General features: G+C 32.3%; 1 protein-coding gene across 1 annotated transcript; it reads left to right on the plus strand.

Annotated features, from left to right (window-relative positions):
* The first annotated feature begins 6,339 nt into the window (after positions 1–6,339).
* On the plus strand, positions 6,340–15,437 carry LOC139497992 (zinc finger protein 706-like). Its single transcript, XM_071286260.1, has 4 exons — positions 6,340–6,413; positions 11,136–11,271; positions 12,402–12,521; positions 13,906–15,437. The coding sequence occupies exons 2-3, from the start codon at positions 11,137–11,139 to the stop codon at positions 12,495–12,497; spliced, it is 231 nt and encodes a 76-aa protein (XP_071142361.1). The 5' UTR covers positions 6,340–6,413; position 11,136; the 3' UTR covers positions 12,498–12,521; positions 13,906–15,437.
* Positions 15,438–20,800: the final 5,363 nt, after the last annotated feature.

Here is a 20,800-nt window from a genome sequence, read left to right on the forward strand (position 1 = left end):
GTGAACTCTCTAATTTAGCATCAAAATAGAAAAAGATTATATCATGTGGAACATGTGTACTAAGTTTAAAGTTTTTTGGACTTCAACTTCATTAAAAACTACCTCGACCAAAACCTTTAACCTGGAACGGGATAGACGGACGGACGAACGGACGCACAGACCAGAAAACACAATGCTCATAAATGGGGCATAAAAAGACAGTGAAAACAAAAGTTAACATTTAACAAAAAGTGGATGCATATCAGATTCGTTAAGTGGATTTAAATCGAACGTGTCTTCTGCAATCGTTATATCAACGAAAGACGTATATGCACACGATAAAGGGACGAAAGATACCAAAGGGACAGTCAAACTCATAAATCTAAAATAACTGACAACGCCATGGCTAAAAATGAAAAAGACAAACAAACAACAGCACACACGACACAACATAGAAAACTAAAGAATAAACAACACGAACCCCACCAAAAAACTAGGGGTGATCTCAGGTGCTCCGGAAGGGTAAGCAGATCCTGCTCCACATGTGTGTGTGTGCATGTATGGAGGAATTAATTTTTCTACTCAGTATTGTGACCAATTTTATTTTTCCAGAAAATATCTAAAATCACGATAAACTTGTTATAAATCGTGAAACAAATGTTTTAATTACACATACAAGATCATTTTATGTTAGTTAATTGGTGTTGGTTATAAAATGGTAATAGGTAATTTTGTAGTTGTAACTGTTAGAATTAGTCTCAAATGCTTTTGTTCAAAAATATAGATATACACCGACGAATGCAAATTTCAAACAGGAAATGATGTACATCCAATCAAATATATTGTAGAGACAGAACAAAAATTGCGTCAGTCACCGCAAAAGCTACCAATTTAACCTTTGAACAAACTTATTCAGAAGGGATATAGTTACGATGCTGTTTTCAGGTCATAAGGATGGTATGTTTTGAAATTAATATTGATTCACTCATAAGGATTTGGCATCGGAAATGAACACTTTGTTAGTGTATATTTTATTGTGTGTTTTTCTATGTTGTGATGTTCCAATCTAATTAAAAACCGATCTCTCATCGCTCCTGTTTCTGATATGTCGCGTGGGAGATCTAACGATACCCGCTTTGAGGTCACATGTGAGTGACCTCGTAGGTGTGTCTTTTTCGACCAATGAAATTGAGTCTTCCACGATCTTGGAAGTTTAACGTAAGGCAAAGGGATGTAACTCATTTTATTTACGACGAAATCGTCAGTCATAATAATTCATAAACTTTTTTGATTGGCTTATTAATAGGTCGTCAACTCATTTGCATATCTTTATAAATTCATGACTTATAGTTCACTCACATGTGACCTCAAAGCCGGTTTCGTTAGATCTCCCACGCGACATATCAGAAACAGGAGCGATGAGAGATCGGTTTTTAATTAGATTGGTGATGGTTATGCTACTGTTTCAGAAAAAGGGAAGGTTTGGATCCATTAAAACGTTTAATCCCGCTGCAAATGTTTGCACCTGTCCTAAGTCAGGAATATGGTGTACAGTAGTTGTCGTTTGTTTATGTAATTTATACGTGTTTCTCGTTTCTCTTTTTTTTTTTTAAATTTTATATAGATTAGACCGTTGGTTTTCCCGTTTGAATGGTTTTACACTAGTAATTTTGGGGCCTTTTACAGCTTGTTGTTCGATGTGAGCCAAGGCTCCGTGTTGAAGGCCGTACATTGACCTATAATGGTTTACTTTTTTTTAATTGTTATTTGGATGGAGAGTTGTCTCATTGGCACTCACACCACATCTTCCTATATCTACATTGTTAGTCTTGTATGTTTTTTTAATTTTTGTTCATTTATAAATATATATATGTTTTTTTGAGTTAAAATCATATACAATGAGTGACTGGGGAAAAATAATGTTTATCCAATTCTTGAATCAATGCATCATGTGCATGTATATGAGACAATATCTGAAAAAGTCTAATTTCCATGTCCCGCACTTTACCAGCAATTATTTTTTTATTCAACCATCTTTTTTGAAAATTTTAAGTTTTAGTATAAACTAAATTATATAATGCACCATGGACTGCCAATTAAACACTCATTCTTATATTTCTTCCAATAAAATATTGTAATTTAAATGTTCAACCCCCCCTAAAATCATGTTGTCCCGTGTGTTTTTTTTTAAACTAAATCATTCAAATAATATCCAAATTAATTAAAAAGGCGTCCGATTCTCACATATATGATATATTATGTAATCAACTTGCCCCTAATTTGTCTTTTTATATTATAACTATAGCATGTAATAAAATTTTGCAAATTTTAAGAAGAAAAAAAATTTGTCCCCAAGGGTAATTTCCCTCCTGTTACCACTGGTTTTTTTTTACCTGTGGAAACGTTTACAAGACCAAGAGTTATTGTCCCCTTATGTATTGTGAAGAGCATCATTCCCTGCATGTATTAGTACAAAGAAATAGTTGGAAAGGCGTCCAGGTTTGAAAATTCAAGCCCATCCAAGGTAAGAATTTTAAAAAAAATACTTATTGGTGTTCTATCCTGTTATAGCCTTTTTTTAGCTCACCTGGCCCGAAGGGCCAAGTGAGCTTTTCTCATCACTTGGCGTCCGGCGTCCGTCGTCGTCGTCCGTCGTCCGTCGTCCGTCGTCCGGCGTCCGTCGTCGTCGTCCGTCGTCGTTAACTTTTACAAAAATCTTCTCCTCTGAAACTACTGGGCCAAATCAAACCAAACTTGGCCACAATCATCATTGGGGTATCTAGTTTAAAAAATGTGTGGCGTGACCCGGTCAACCAACCAAGATGGCCGCCACGGCTAAAAATAGAACATAGGGGTAAAATGCAGTTTTTGGCTTATAACTCAAAAACCAAAGCATTTAGAGCAAATCTGACATGGGGTAAAAATGTTTATCAGGTCAAGATCTATCTGCCCTGAAATTTTCAGATGAATCGGTCAATCGGTTGTTGGGTTGCTGCCCCTGAATTGGTAATTTTGAGGAAATTTTGCTGTTTTTGGTTATTATCTTGAATATTATTATAGATAGAGATAAATTGTAAACAGCAATAATGTTCAGCAAAGTAAGATCTACAAATAAGTCAACATGACCAAAATGGTCAGTTGACCCGTTTAGGAGTTATTGCCCTTTATAGTAAATTTTTAACCATTTTTCGTTAATTAAAGTAATCTTTTACAAAAATCTTCTCCTCTGAAACTACTGGGCCAAATTAATCCAAACTTGGCCACAATCATCTTTGGGGTATCTAGTTTAAAAAATGTGTGGCGTGACCTGGTCAACCAACCAAGATGGCCGCCACGGCTAAAAATAGAACAAAGGGGTAAAATGCAGTTTTTGGCTTATAACTCAAAAACCAAAGCATTTTGAGGAAATCTGACATGGGATAAAAATGTTTATCAGGTCAAGATCTATCTGCCCTGAAATTTCCAGATGAATCGGTCAATCGGTTGTTGGGTTGCTGCCCCTGAATTGGTAATTTTGAGGAAATTTTGCTGTTTTTGGTTATTATCTTGAATATTATTATAGATAGAGATAAACTGTAAACAGCAATAATGTTCAACAAAGTAAGATCTACAAATAAGTCAACATGACCAAAATGGTCAGTTGACCCGTTTAGGAGTTATTGCCCTTTATAGTCAATTTTTAACCATTTTTCGTAAATTAAAGTAATCTTTTACAAAAATCTTCTCCTCTGAAACTACTGGGCCAAATTAATCCAAACTTGGCCACAATCATCTTTGGGGTATCTAGTTTAAAAAATGTGTGGCGTGACCTGGTCAACCAACCAAGATGGCCGCCACCGCTAAAAATAGAACATAGGGGTAAAATGCAGTTTTTGGCTTATAACTCAAAAACCAAAGCATTTTGAGGAAATCTGACATGGGATAAAAATGTTTATAAGGTCAAGATCTATCTGCCCTGAAATTTTCAGATGAATCGGTCAATCGGTTGTTGGGTTGCTGCCCCTGAATTGGTAATTTTGAGGAAATTTTGCTGTTTTTGGTTATTATCTTGAATATTATTATAGATAGAGATAAACTGTAAACAGCAATAATGTTCAGCAAAGTAAGATCTACAAATAAGTCAACATGACCAAAATGGTCAGTTGACCCCTTTAGGAGTTATTGCCCTTTATAGTCAATCTTTAACCATTTTTCATAAATCTAAGTAATCTTTTACAAAATCTCCACTGAAACTACTAGGCCACAATCATCTTTGGGGTATCTAGTTTGAAAAATATGTCTGATGACCTGGCCATTCAACCAAGATGGCCGCCACGGCTAAAAATAGAACATAGGGGTAAAATGCAGTTTTTGGCTTATAACTATGAAACCAAAGCATCTAGAGCAAATCTGACAAGAAGTTAAATTGTTAATCAAGTCAATATCTATCTGCCCTGAATTTTTCAGATGAATTGGACAACTGGTTGTTGGGTTGCTGCCCTCCAATTGGTAATTTTTAAAGAAATTTTGCCGTTTTTGGTTATCTTGAATACTATTATAGATAGCGATAAACTGTAAGCAGCAATAATGTTCAGCAAAGTAAGATCTACAAATAAGTCAACATGACCTAAATGGTCAATTGACCCCTTAAGGAGTTATTGCCCTTTATAGTCAATTTTTAACAATTTTCATTAATTTGGTAAATTTATGTAAATTTTTACCAAATATAGTTCTCTGTTACTAATGGGCAAAGTTCATTATAGATATAATTGTAAGAAGCAAAATCGTTCAGTAAAGTAAGAACTTCAAACACATCACCATCACCAAAATACAATTTTGTCATGAATCCATTTGTGTCCTTTGTTTAATATGCACATAGACCAAGGTGAGCGACACAGGCTCTTTAGAGCCTCTAGTTACACTTTCTGAGAATATTTTTAAGTGTGCACAACAGCATTAAGTGTGTTTTTATATCATCTTTTTAAAAGTTATATGTCACAGGAAATACACTTACATTTAATGTGATAAAAAGGACAAAAACTATCGCGTAATTCCTTTCTGTTACGTTCTGTCATGTTACCTGATCAAAAGTAACAGCATAACCATCATCAGTAACAGGAAGGATGTTCAAGACAATTTCACTGAAGAATCGAACAGTTAATCTACTATATGCCAACCATTTCATTTAATATAAGTTATCACCACCATATCAAATAAATTTCAATATAATATACAGTATATTGAATAAAAAAATAGGTTTTTTGCTTTTGATAACAGCAGAGAACATTGTGCAATTCTAGTATAGTAGATAGTAACAGAAAGGAATTTATTTTAGAATTTTTCATTACCTAGGCAGATTTTTCATCTTGCAAATACAGTTTCAAAGGATAAATGACATTGTTTGCTGTTATCTTCCAATTGTGACCAATCTTAAATGATTTATTTTTCTTAAACTTTAAAATAAAGCAGAAAAATCCTTTCTGTTACCAACTCTGTCCTGTTACCGTTGTCCTGTTACTCAAGATCTTCATGTTACCGACATATCTGACTATATTTAAGTATATTTCTAAACCTTTTGTATTGCAAATGCTAAAATCAATAATTGGCATTTGATAAACTATTGCAGGATATACTAGTAAACCACAAATAGTGTCTTAAACTTATTCCTTATTCCCATTAGAAACTTTTTAAAATTGATTCACTTTGGTAACAGGAAAGAGCTGGATTTTTTTGTACCATTTTTTAAATTGCCATTGTTTCCTTATTAAACAATTATTTGAATTACAGACAACAGTTCCTAGATCCCCAATGTATGTTCTTCGATTTGTGCTATTAAAATACCGGGTCTAAAGAATTTTTTTTTGGTTTTTTCTTATTGCCAAAAACTAGACTTTTTCAGATATTGTCTCATATATCAAAAAGTTTAACTAAATTAATCGTCTTCTATGCACGATTTTATCATTTTTTACGCATCCATAACGTATAATCGTCATTTTTTTCTCTCTCGGTCTGAAATGATGTGAAAATATGGCAGCTAATTAGTTGTCGTGTTTTTAAGCAGTATTTTATCGCCGTATTTTATCGATTGTCACCTAATAGTAAATAATCAACAAAGAAGCAGTGATATCATTGAGCACTTGTATAATCGTTGTACAATAAAATAATAGCTTATTCCAATGACGTATTGCTATCACACAGCGAGAAAGGTAACGTTGAGTTCATTGCATACTGAAAACATATCGACAAACATTGTTGACTTAAATGGTTTTTATAATTCAATTTTCGGAATATCGTTACTAATGATGGAAGTGTTTAACAACCTTGACTGGCTATACAGCCCTCGCACGGTACTGGTACATTGTCATTGTCTTCTATATTTAGGTATTTAGACATATCTATGTCAATTCTCTTTACTTCCGGTTGTGCAAACAAAAACGGTGTGTTAGTTAGATCAGGTAAAAATGTTAATAAAACGATAGGTTGAGACAATTAATTTCTGCTTTGAACACAAAGTATCTTTAAAATTATGAAGATTTGTGTTTTTGAAGTTAGAGGGCTCCTTAAAATACGTTAGCTCGATATTAAAATTATATCGTTAGCCTAGGTGATATCAAATTTTAAAATGACGTCGTCTCGGAAAATAAATCATCTTTTCCAAAATTGTGTATTAAATCTTAGTTTGTCTTTTTTGATATATCTGAACCATGTTGAAAATAATTTTTAAATTGAAGATTCAGATATTATGCGAACTCTTGTCTTGACGTCGGTGTCTAATTTTATAGACATAACATATACAATATGCCCTGAGGCTAGTCAGTCTTTGTAATGTTCATTGTACCGAATCATGTAATATTGTAAACATATGGAGAGTTGTTTTTGGAACATGTAAATTCATAGGTTATGATGACACTTCAATATTGAATTAATAAGCATGAACATAAAATGTTCCGTCATTACTTTTATCTCCGGAAGAACACTAGTCCAACTATTTATGAAGTCTTGAAAGGTTGTTTTATTTTTTTGCCTTGACGCCTTATTTCAGGGTCAAAGTTAATATAAATGATATTTGCCTTTTAAGACGTCATAATTACTTGGACAAGAATTCGAAGAACACCTCTTACATAACTTACAATGACTTAGATTATGCTTAGCCTTCATACATGTACATTAAATAGGTTTCTGTTAAATTCACCAATATTATTCCAAACATTTACAACTCTTTTGTTAAAAGTTCAATTAATGTGACAAAAAGTTAGCATGGTTAGCAATGGTTAGTCAAATGTTAGTGTCACACATTGAACATGTACATGATGTAAGAGAATAATGAATACTTGTTCTTAAGCTTCAAAAGTACCAAAACAGATCTTTACTTCAGATTTAAAAAAAAAAATGTGAAAATGTGCTCTATTTATAATCTAGTGACAGTAACTCAGAAAATTCTTAGCTTTGTCAAAATTAAAAGAAACTCAGTTTTGAACATGTTGTACAATTACTTGTGACATTTACCATGTTTACAAATGTATGATGATCACAGTAGGTGATTCAGGTTATCAAGAAAATAGGGGGGATGTCATGTATCTACATGTACAGGGGCGTAGCTAGAAAGAAACGATGTGGAAGCAACTATTGCCGAGCGGGGCGAGGCGAAAAAAATTTGGGACCCTATTATGCAGATTTTAAAAAAAAATTCGGTTTTCGGTCATACATGTCATAGGACGGTTAAAAGAGGAGCTATATTTAGATAAAAATTTATGAATGTAAAACTATTAATAAATCTTCTGAATATAGTAATACATAAACAACACATATTTGTGATACAGAATTTACTCAAAATTGTCCAAAATCTGCTCTTCGGGTCTGGGCAGAAACAAACTTCTCTATTACTTTGTCAACATTCACACTGAAATCCCGATGAATATGCAGTAATGCTATGTATCTTTCGTTGTTCATTGTTGATCGTACATTTGTTTTCAATTACATACGTATTACCGTGACTGATAGATCTCAGGGCCATCATGGCATGGTAGCACTCGCGAGATGTTATAAACCAGCGTTCGTGTTCGGCATCGAGCGACCTCCCAATTGAATTCGTCAAAATTACATGCTAGGTCAGTTTCGTATGTTTCAGACAATATTGAGATTTGTTCGTTTGTGATATTTCCTACAACACGATGAAGCAGATAGAGCACAAAGAAGCGATTTTCTGATAACTTGACGCGACTCCACTCTCCAGTTGCCTTATCATATGGTCTATGAACGCAAAAAATAATGAGACTTTCCAATACTGTTTTGGCGTGGTTGCAGGGTGATTGGCTCCGGTAGTCTGCCAACCACATCGCCTCGGCATATTTTCAACGATATCGAAGGGATCTGACAATTCTAATGTCGATTGGTACATCTCATTCCAAACTGATATGAACTGTTCACTGTAAAATGTGCTCCAAAACTACATATCTTAGACTGAGTATTACAAATTCAAAAGTAAAAATCTTGTAAAAAATACAAGTAACCTTCCGATTTTGTCATAATCTCCAAGTTTTTTTTTATTTTGAAACCAAATGTCGTTATTTAATGATATGTCATCAATTAAAAAAAGTGACAACATAGGTGTTTCCTTTAACATTCAATTTATAAATTTTTATTTTGCGATTTCTTTTTTTGCATGCCGAATCAATGTGCACGCAACTTCGGAGCTACGATCTTCAAGTTTTCTGAATGAACAGCTTCATCAACACTTGTAACTAGGTTGTCAAACTAATATCCGGGATAGACGGAAAGACACCAACAGTCTCCGATTCCGATTGACCAACTCATCTCTCTCTTCTGCTTTTTTTTATTTTTTTATTTTTTTTATTTGTGAAAACGACGTGGATGCACGTGCTGTCGTGCCTCCGGGTAGCTACGCCCCTGATGTACATGTACAATATTTACACTTGTCATACTTGCATGCAAATGTGTCTGCCATTTTATAAAATCAATTAAGTTCCTGTAAAATTTGGATACACACTTGTTTTTATCTAGCAGTAATGGTATAAATGTATCACTGAAATTTATCTCTAACTATCATAATTATCATATGATTCCTTCAATTTAAGAACATTTTTGTATTACCATGATTACCAATGAAAACTGATTTGTTGAAATAATTATATTTAGTAAATTAACTTCTATTAAAAAATACTTTTAAGACATTTTAATAGATTATCAGAGAACTTTTGCTTTGTCTTTTGAAATTTCCTCAATATACATGTACATCTTAGTTTTCTTGATATGGTCATTGTGCATGACCATGGTAATGGTGGTATAATATTGTCAGTTACCATGCTTACATATGATTTTTTATTGAACTTAGGCTTAAATTAGAATATTGTTTGTTTGCCCTTTACTGATGACCCTATAAATTTGTTCTGCCTGTAAATCTTATATTTGTATTTACCAATGTACCAGCAAGATTTTATTTTGTTTTATTTTTCCGTTCCTACAAAAATCTTATTTTTGTATTTTCTGCTCAAAACTTTTTTACCCGAATCCTCAGGTTTTATCTTTCTTGTACAAATGTTATATAAGGTCTAAAGTCCGTTTGGTATCACTTGTGCGTTTGACAGGAACACTTGCATAAAGAGTTTCAAAGCATTTGTTTGAAATCGATGTTGAAAGCTTTGAAATCATGATATGACGAACCTGACTCTGTGTCTTTATACTTGAAGAGCAGGGTTCATTCCAAAAAAGTTTGTCCAATACAAATTTAACAACATGTGTACGAAATATTTTGTTAACGGACGTTGTATCCTATGTAGGAATGGCTTTTGGTGATCTGTAGATCAGGCACTGTGAGGATGATTACAGGGTTGGCAAAGTATTACCTGCCCGGGAATTCCCAGGTGAAACCCAGGTTTTCCCGGGCTGGGCAATACTGCCAGAAATGGGTAATAGTGGGCATTACTGGGCAATATGATTTTTTAAGCTTATTTAACACAAAATAGTTAGACTTGGTGTAATTTTATAGTATCACAGCTAAATATATACTTTTTATACAGATAACCATTGAGTCATTTCTAGTAGAATAAAAAATTCAATTTTATTGTGTTCTTTATTTATTCTATATACATGCCATGCATGATATATGTAAGCAGATTACAAGATTTGCATATTTAAGGATACTTTGTTAATTACCAAGCATTGTTTCAATAATCCAAACTGATAAAAATGCATTATTAAGTGAATTGTTATTTTAAATGTAATACATTCATGACATTCATATTGCTAAATAAACACTGTAAGGGGTCATGCCATAAACTTTTATAGAATTGAAAGGGCTAATTATTCATGTTCCATAAACAAATCTGTGTTCTAATCTGAATAATTACTTATCAATTAGTGACAGTACATTTGTACATATACATCATGTACATTATTTAAATGTAATTGTTAATTCTTAATCATGTTAATAGGAGTTATACTTATTTGAAGAAAAAAAATGATTTTTTTGCCTTATATTTACAGTTTGACCAATCTAGACAAATAAAACAAGTTATAAATATCTTAAATGTATTACATTTGTGTTTGATCAATGAATCCTCTATAAAATTTAGACCAGTATTTTATATTACCCAGTATTACCCAGTAAAACCTGGGTTTTCCCAGTATTTCCCACTGGGCTTGGCAATACTCATAAAACCCGGGTTTTTTCCCAACTTGGATGATTATGTTAATGATGCCTTCGACCAGCATTGATATATTATTTTTATATATGACATGAACCAAAGGTCTGTAAAGTGGAGAGGTAATTGATATTAATTTTAACCATGACTGTAAGTTATGGGGGTACAATTTTTCTCATTTCAGATTTCAGAATTTAAAAAGAATTTTCTGCAAATATTCTTTTTTTGGGGGGATTTATATTCAACAGCATAGTGTATTGCTCAAAGGCAAAAAAAAAAAACAAACATTTTTTTTAAGTTCATTTGACCACATTCAATGACATTCATTCTGTGTCAACTATTTAATCACAATCCAAATTCAGAGCTTTATCAAGCTTGAATGTTGTGTCCATACTTGCCCCAACTGTTCAGGGTTTGACCTTTGCAGTCGTACAATTTACAAAGCTGGGACCTGTGGAGTAGCATCTGGTTGTTAAAGTAAAAATGCCTAATTCTTTTCTTATTGAACACTTTTAGTATGGCTCGTGGTCAACAAAAAATCCAGTCTCAGATGAAAAATGCTGAAAAGCAGGCCAAGTTGAAGAAGATGGCTGGAACTGACACAAAGAAGGCTGCAGCAGCTGCTTTAACACATAAATGTACTGTGTGTATGGTATGTATAAATACACCATAGCCTAACTACAATGTATATAGATATAAGAAGATGTGATATGAGTGCCAATGAGACAACTCTCCATCCAAGTTTCAATTTATATAAGTAAATCATTTTAGGTCTAAGTATGGTCTTCAACACAGAGCTTTGGCTCAAACTTAATCAACTTAAAAAACATATGAACAATTATTAGATAAATTTTTATTTATTAAGTGTTACCATGGTTATCATGGTTATGTATTGACTAAATTGTTATGTCTAAGTAACTGACTAATCCTTAGCCAGTCAACACTCAGATTGTTCTTACCCTGCTCGTGTGGGTGCACTTGTCTCTAATCTTAATCATGTTAATTGACTAGGATGTCAGTTTTCCTATCGAAGGTCTGTGGTTTTCTCTGGTTACCACGAAAGCCCAAAAGCAGTGCTTAACAGTGCCGTTAAAAAACAGAAAATCAATCAAATTATTTCTGATTATTAATACACTGTTACTTTAAAGTGTTCTTATGAGGATGTGTCAAAGAGACACCAACCCAACCAAATGGCCTCCAACCTACAGCATGTACAGTGAAAAAACCCTGCACTAGGAGGTGGGATCAAGATACCCCCTTAACAATAAAGTGCAATTGTATACTATTTTAGAGAAATCAGTGGCACACTAAACTTCAAAACATAAAAACAATGTAGCATTAAAAACTTGTTGGTTATAAGATGCATTAATTACAATCATGTGTTTTACCCTTTAGAGTACATGTACAATGTACTAAAAAATTTGTAAATATTATCATTTCTCTATTAATGATGTACAGTAAATGCAGAAATTATTGCGAGGATTGTTATTATTGCGAAAATGGGATAGGGTAATAATTGCAATAATTAAAACTCTTTTTTTTAAGAATTAAACAAGATTTGTCTTGATATCTGTAAGATTTGAAACACATTTTAGTCTTAAATGACAAAATCACAATATTAAATGCAAGCAATTATTTCTGAACTTACAGAACATTATATATTTTATGTACTATTTATTTGTAATACTAGATCCTTAAAATTAGTCACTTGATTGATTGATTAACTAATTTGACCTTAAACATACATGTACATGTATTATAGAGATAAGATTATTTTTTCAGTCTATGATGCCTGATCCTAAAACATACAAACAACATTTTGAAAGTAAACATCCTAAGGTTGCACTACCAGAAAACTTGAAAGATGTTGCAGCTTAAAAATCTCTACCGATATTCTCTATGGTATGTATATTTTATCTACACCGATATTCTCTACGCCACGGTATGTATATTTATCTACCCCGATATTCTCTACGGTATGTATATTTATCTCTACCGACACGTTTCTTTTTTCCAGCACTTTGCAGAACCTATATCTGGCCACACATTTAAAAAAAAATACTTATGTTTCTGCTCACTTTACCTTCACTTATCAGTGGTGGATCCAGAACTTTTTGTAAGGGGGCGGGGGGATGACCGACCTAAGAGGTGGGCCGCTCCAGTTACGCTTCTGTGATTCCCTATATAATCAACCACAATTTTTCCCACAAAAAGGGGGCCCAGGGCCCTCATATGGATCGGCCTATGCTAATTTGAAGTGCCTTAATTCTCTAAATTGTTATTGCCACTTTTGAAAAAGCACTACTCAAGTTAAACAATTCCCTCTGTTAAAACCTGACAAAGACTCTTTAAAATATTAAACTGTTATTATACCTACCTATCCTAATTTTTATATGCAATTTCATTGAAACACATGTATAAATTTTATAAGGCCTGTATAGAAATTTAAAGACTTCTTTTATTGTTGTACTTGCATTTTAGGAATTATTATTAGATCTAGAAAAATAGAATATCTAGAAAAATAAATTGCTGCAAAGTTCGCTAGGAAAGACTTATTGTGAAATTAATTACCACCCAAAATAAGTTGGTTTACAATGTTATGATGTTTGAAATTGATATCAATAAACTCATCATGAATACCAGGGTTAGAATTTTGTATTTGTGTCAGACACATGTTTTGTTTACAAAAAACTCATCAGGGATGCTCGAATAATAATTTGTTTTAATAAAAAGGCCAAATAAAGTACAAAGTTGAAGAGCATTGATGACCAAAATTCCTTAAAGTTTTGCCAAATGCAGCTAAGGTAATTAGTAATATCAAGTAAAAGGAGAATCCGTTATATAATTGTTTCTCAGTCATTTTGTTTTATTCCTCTGTAATTGATATACATGTACACCCTAATAATATTTTAATCAAATATAAGGCCTAAATTAATATATTTTTTGTTTCCCCAATCCCAACCTGGCCAAGTCAGATGTGGGTAGGGAGGTAGGGGGAAATATTTTTGTTTTTTCCAAAAAAACTAGAACAATATTGGTCGATCCATCATGCCTGATATTGTAATTTATAAAATAATATTTGACTTAGTTTTGACAATAAAATTTAATCAGTCGGACCATTTTTGCAAGGTCCATCGGGATTGAGGGAAACAAATAATATTCTATTTTAGGCCTAAGCAAGCCAGATAGTGATTGTCACTCCTCTAAATTTGAATTTTCAAGGTTTTACGATATTTGAATAGTTTTGTTGTTTCATTTTAACCGATTTTGTTTTTTTATATTTCAGACGTTATGCAAACACGGATGTTGGTAAAAGGATACTACCTAAAGACATGATACTTAATTACGTTATGTAAACAGTGACACTTTTCTTTATATTAAATAAATATAAATGTTGGTGTAGGAAAACCCTATTTTTATCATGTTTCCAGTGAAATTTATATCAAAATATTGACACTGATATTTGCCTTTTACATAGTGTATTTAGCAAGACTTTTTACATTGGTGTTAATGAAGTAAATAAAATTTAAAATCTAAAGTGACAAATTTGTACAAATTGGAATTTTTTGTTTATAAGCATTCAAAGTTTTAAAATTTTATATATTTGGTTGATTTTTAATTTAATTTTGGTATGAAGCTTGTGCCTTAGAAGATGAATTTAAATCTTTGCCATGTTTAGGGAATGACCATTAAACTTTTACATCTTTGGGGGAAGGGTTAAAAAAGAATGCTATTCTAAATTTTATTTTGGTACCACACAGGCCTTCAATAATTACCTTAAACACAGAAACATATCACAATACAGGGTATGCATCAGAAACATACAAAGTATATTGAAAAATTTAAGATGAAGTTTTTTGTCCATTATTTTAAGAGATTGTTACATAAAGCATATTTTCAGTGTAAGAAGTCTTGCTCATTATGAATTAAACATTTGCCTAACTTGCTGTATAAGTATTTAATGTATGTTTCCATATATTTTTCTCTATGGTATTTGTTTATCTTTTTAATTCTGAGAAACTTTAATTTAAATTTATTGAATTACTAAAGATTGAATGAGACAATATGATAAGTTGAGATTTTTTTCTCTCATTTAGAATGATGCTGACACTGATTTGTAAATTGTAAGATTAAATATAACTGGGGTTGATGTATAAAAACAAATGAAAGGCAGTTATTTGATTTAGTTAATGATGTACCAAATATATATATTTGTTCTAATTTGTAATAAAGTTTCATGACAAAGAATTAACATCAACTATTAAGAATTTATTTTAGTCACAAAGCTCTCACAAAAATGTTTTTATTTGTCACCAGGATTTTTCTTATTACAGCAAGTAAGGTGACTGCAAGCTAGCATTCAGGTATTTTCTAAGTCTCCAAATGTTTTGTATGATCATGTGATAAGATAAATTGGAAATATAGTCACTTCCTCTGAAATGTACAACACATTTAAAAATACCATTGAAAGTTCTTAATCTCCATAAAGATCTGTATATGTATGAATGTACATGTATAATTGTACATGTGTAATTGTGTATTTTGTCACTCCTATATACAGTAAGATTGAATGCATTTTTATTGGCCTTCTCTGATTGACAAATGTTCGTCAAGCACCTGGTATGAAAAACTCGTTAAATCTTAAATGGAATCAGGGCCGTGAGTGCAGCAACAAAGATCTGTCAACAAAGTTATGAGCTTTTACTGGTATTTTTAAACATGTTTAAAGTAGGTTTTATATTAACAATTGATATTCATTCCTTTTGACAGTTGTACAGTACATTGTAATACCTGTATTAAATAAAATGTTTTATTGAAGATATTCTCATCAATTCTTCAAAAAGGGAAAAAGTCACTTAGGTTGAACGAATAGATAGGTTGTTTGATGTTCAATGTCAAATCAAGTTAATGCATTTTCAGGATGAGAACATGATAACTTGGTATGAGTGTTAACCCTGCTCAATGCTAGACAGACATACTGAGTCCGTACTCTATTTGGCCTTTTAAACAATTTTTTGATTCGAGCGTCACTGATGACTCTTTTGTAAACGAAACTCGCGTCTGGCGTAAATATTTTTTTTATCCTGGTATCTATGATGAGTTTATTTACAACCACTGGGTCGATGCCACTGCTGGTGGAGATTTATTTTCCCGAGGGTATCACCATCCCAGTAGTCAGCACTTTGTAGACTTGAGTTATCATTGATATGTTTTATATATAATTATAAATTAATTGTTGACAAAACTTTGAATTTTTGAAAAACTAAGGCTTTTCTACCTCAGGAATAGATTACCTTAGCTGTATTTGGCAAAACTTTTAGAAATTTTTGGTCCTCAATGCTCTTCAACTTAGTACTCTATTTGGCCTTTTAAACATTTTTTGATTCGAGCGTCACTGATGAATCTTTTGTAGACGAAACGCACGTCTGGCGTAAATCATTTTTTTTCCATCCTGGTATCTATGATGAGTTTATTTTTACAAGCTAGTTTATGAGAAGAAAGTTGCATGAAGACATGCCACACTACCTTGACACATTATTCTGACTAACCAGGGATGGGCACGATTACTGACAAATGACATGAAGGATTTTTGTGCAATCGATTAATAATCGATTACTCAAATTTTAGTATGTAATCGTTACAATCGATTACTTTATCAAAAGTAATTACATACTTCAACATTTCAACAAAAAATAACATGAGTAAAACACAATTGTATTGCTCAACATTTGTATATATAGTGGAAATTAAGATCTTTACCTAATGCATCATTCAAAGCATTGTTTCTAAATTATAAGTTAATAGCTGCTTTTTAGATCAAATCTCTTGATGAAAATTAGAAATATTTAAAAAATCTCGTAATTTTGACTTTCAACATATATGAAAGATGTCATCACATTGCAATAATCACTTATTCATAACTAATTGTTTTTAAAAAAATTAGCTTTCTTACTGACACGTTAGCTTTTTTGTTTTTACTCTTTAAAAAAAAATATTTTAGCATAGTTAATTACAATGTTTAAGGAAATATAAAAAAAAGTAGAATAATTAATTAGTTCAGCTAATTTTTAAGATCAAAATTTATTTTTATAATGACATGCATGTTTTAAAACTTTTGTTTGGATAACCACCCTAATTACAGATTATTTAACTGCCACTGGAGTACAATTTATAACCTGGGGCTAAATATTGTAAATTTCCTTCTTTATTAGACATAAGATAATTGAAATAAAAACAAAGTATGTTTGTTATTGATAAGAAGACTTTGATCATCTCATTAGTAAAGGCAAGAATGTTGTTAACTTCTCCAATCAAATTATATACAAAATATATTAATAGTGTCAAAGGGATACATGTATCTATTTCTAAAAAGAATTGCTATGCATTGCCGTTGGTTCATTGTTAAAAGGATTTTGTGTTCTTTTTTAATTTAATTTATATACATGTATATATATCATAACATTTAAGAAATCAACTGTTTATGTATTCTAAGCTTTAATTTCAACTCTGATTGAAAATGATGTCTTCAGGAAAGGAGTAGGGGCATTAAGGCCTAGTTTTGGCCCAAGAAAATAAAATGTTTGATAACCATTTAAAATTGGCACATAATGTTTAGAAATGCATAGGGTCAAGAAATATAAATTAAAAACAGAAAGATTTTTATCTGCTGACGTCACAATTACGTCATAATATGTATTGTTTTCACAAAAACGATGAAAAATATAGAATTTATGCAGTTTTCTATCATTATTTCCTTTGAGGAAACATCCTGCGCAGCCGAGAAACAACAAAATAATTTAACAGAAGCTTTATTATAACTATTGGCATAATCTCACCAAATATAAAGTTGTTTCTTGGGTGCGCACATACTTTTTCAATCTAAATTATACTTAAAATTTGATGAAAATACAAGGAAATCACGAAATTTAACAAAATATGCAAATTAGGTCATGATTTGTTGCCATGGTAACTTGTTCGATGTCAAATTTGTTTTGTTTTTCTTAGTACCTTATACCTTAGTCAAGTTTTCAGTAATTTAAAAATATGTATGATAACTTTTAAACTTGCAGTAATTTTTGGGCCAAATAAGGGCCTTATTGCCCCTACTCCTTTAATACAAATAAGCTTACTACTTTTAAAAAATGTAGTACAGAACTTAACGAAAGACAGACACATTTCTTATTTAAGATCTATTTTAGTTTTTCAAATCTATTTTCTTATTTAAATATTAAAGCTCTTGAATTATTGACAAGCACATACATCCATTTGTTTCAAAAGCTAGATATAAAGTAAATTTAGGTAGGGGAGGGATCTGGTTACTCATAATGCAGCTAAAGACAATAGATAGATTTAGGCAGTTGCTTAAATCTCAAGTATTGTTAATGCATAATATTTTATCTGTACTACAAAGTGATAACATACACATTTTCCTCCGAAATAGGTTATTTTTCATCAAACTGTTTTACTAAAGTAATCGAAATGTAATCGAAAAGTAATCGATGATTACATCCAAATTTTTGCTGTAATCGATTAAATTACGATTACATGTAATCGAAAATGTCTTCGATTACAGATTACTGTCGATTACTTGAAAAAATGTAATCAATTACAATCGATTACGATTACAGATTACGATTACCCCATCCCTGACTCTAACCGACCACTCTTTGCTCTTTCTCCTAAAAACAGCTTGCTTATTGGAGAAACAGCAAAAAACAATTTTCAAGTTTCTGGTTTGAAGCAGGAAAGTTTCAGAAAGTGTAAGAGATTATCAGAACATTAAACATAAGATGAAAAATTAAACAGACAAAGTTGACAACATCATGGGCAAAATAAAAAAAGATAAAGAAAACAAGTACACAAATCACACCATAGAATTCGAAGGATTTAAAGTGGGCAACATAACAAAAATAGGGTTAACACACATTTGTTACTTTTTCTGAATTAAAGACTGGGCAACAAGAAACCAAACAAAAAAGTAGGGTAGACACAAGTGTCCTGGAAGGATTTCTTCTGTGTTAACTATTCATGTATAACATTAATGGTATTGATGATATTGCTGAGTATTTGTATACCCAACACATTTCGAGCTTCTTTTTTAATTGTTATTTATATATCTATGTCTGGCACAGTGCAAATAACCTAGTTATACCTCGAGCTGTGCTGATATTACCACTAAGACAGTAACTATGTTGGAAGCTCAATATAATTATTGCAAGTGCAGTAAAAGTTGTGGCCTGGGGATGGAACCGTTGATTAAATTCAACGGAAGCATCGACTGTTCTAAAATCAAAAGAACAATAAAAAAAAATATCGCATAAAAAATCCATCTATGAGATTTATTACCAGGAGAAACTAAATTAACATTAATGCTAATGTGGAATCAAGAGGCAACAACCCGACGAAAGAGCAGAACACAGCCCAGTGACGGCCGTAACTAGGGTTCGAATTCAGGGGAGACAGGGGTTTGGGGTCGCCAATTGAGGCCCCCAAGATAGGGGGTTTGGGGGCGCAGCCCCCCCGCCGATTTTTTTTTCTCTCAGTCATTGGCTAAAAATGACCCGTTTCCCTTCGATTTCCTTACTTTAAGAAACATCAGTATTGCTTGAACCTGGAAGCAACTTTTATTCAAAAACAAGCTGAGATTGCTGTTCGGGGTGAGCCAAGGCTCCATCTTGAAGGCCGTACTTTGACCTATAATTGTTAACATTAAATACATTGTGACCGCGGATTTTTTTCTCAAATGATATGGCTAAAAATTACCCGTTTTCCTTCGGTTTCCTTACTTTAAGAAAGATCAGTTTTGCTGGATCCTTGGAGCAATTTTCATGCAAACAATTATTATCTGTATTTAAAGATATTTTTTTTAGAAACTGGTAAGTTCAAAAAACATATAAAGCAAGATTATAGAACGCAAGATATTTTTTTTTATCGAGGATCTTGAATTTCAATATTGTTGAAAGCTGAACAGACATCTATATAACTACAACCAGGGACTTTCTATACTATTCTATACTATTCTAGTATATACTTAGTATAGAAAGTCCCTGCAACAACGGATGGTTACCTACTAAGGCATTGACCATAATGTTCTCGTACGATCGGGAGACTTAAAAAAACGATCCAACAGCTGATTCAGCCGGTAACGAATTTCCGATACCTTAAAAGATTCACAATACAAAAGGAACTTCCTCTGCTTAATTGAGCCCCCAAATAAATGTGAATAGTTAAGTTTTTATTCAAAATTATTGAAAGCAAAGTTTCATATGTGTTCTCGTCCGAATACTGACCCCTCAATACTGAATAACAGACGGACGTCCACACGAAAAAAAGAAATACTGAAACGGTTCACTTTCGATCAAAAATCAGAAAAATGACAGACATATATCACGTATCATGATAACACTGTTAAAACTGTAAACTTGTGTTGTTTATAATATAAATTCAAGTTCTTCGTGTACATATTGTCAATATTTTATTGTTTCATAGGTAGTTACGGCCTTGAGTGCCAATGGTCCTTCAGCAAGAACATCCTGTTGGAGGCCTGTTTCACGTGGCCCCTTGAACACAAAGTGAACTGCTAGTTCAGTATAAGTCTTTTCTTTATGGTACAAGGGCGATTAAATGATCTGAACGGATAGCATTATAGTAGGATGATGAATTTTATGTATGAACACATCGCAGGGAAGATATTAGGGACCATTAGTTTGTTTAACTTTAACATTCATTTCTTGTAGAATATAAAATATTCATTACAAATACACTAAAAACTCCAACTACGATGCCAAAACATAGTATTTTATAACCAAAACAACAAAGGATTTTTAAAATTGTTAAATTGTCCTTGATAACATGTGCACATGGTCGCTTTATTAACATGGCACTTTGGAACCAGTTAACGATAACATGTTTCGTTGAAAATGACGATTAACTAATTTAACGATAAAGTTTTGACAAACTCTACATTATAATACGAATGTACAATTCATGACTTATGACAAGGTGACAAGCATTCGACCAAAAATAATTAGAATTATTGAGCACCAACAACGGTATCAGCCCTCTCACAATGACTGAATGGGTCGGACTTCTGATAGCTTGCAACTTGTTGGTGGGTTTAGGAACAGAAACATAACAAAAAAAAACCCAACAACTATAGAACTCACCAAGAACTCGAGCCT

Source organism: Mytilus edulis, chromosome 12 (assembly GCF_963676685.1).
Source record: "Mytilus edulis chromosome 12, xbMytEdul2.2, whole genome shotgun sequence".
Classification (NCBI taxonomy): domain Eukaryota; kingdom Metazoa; phylum Mollusca; class Bivalvia; order Mytilida; family Mytilidae; genus Mytilus; species Mytilus edulis.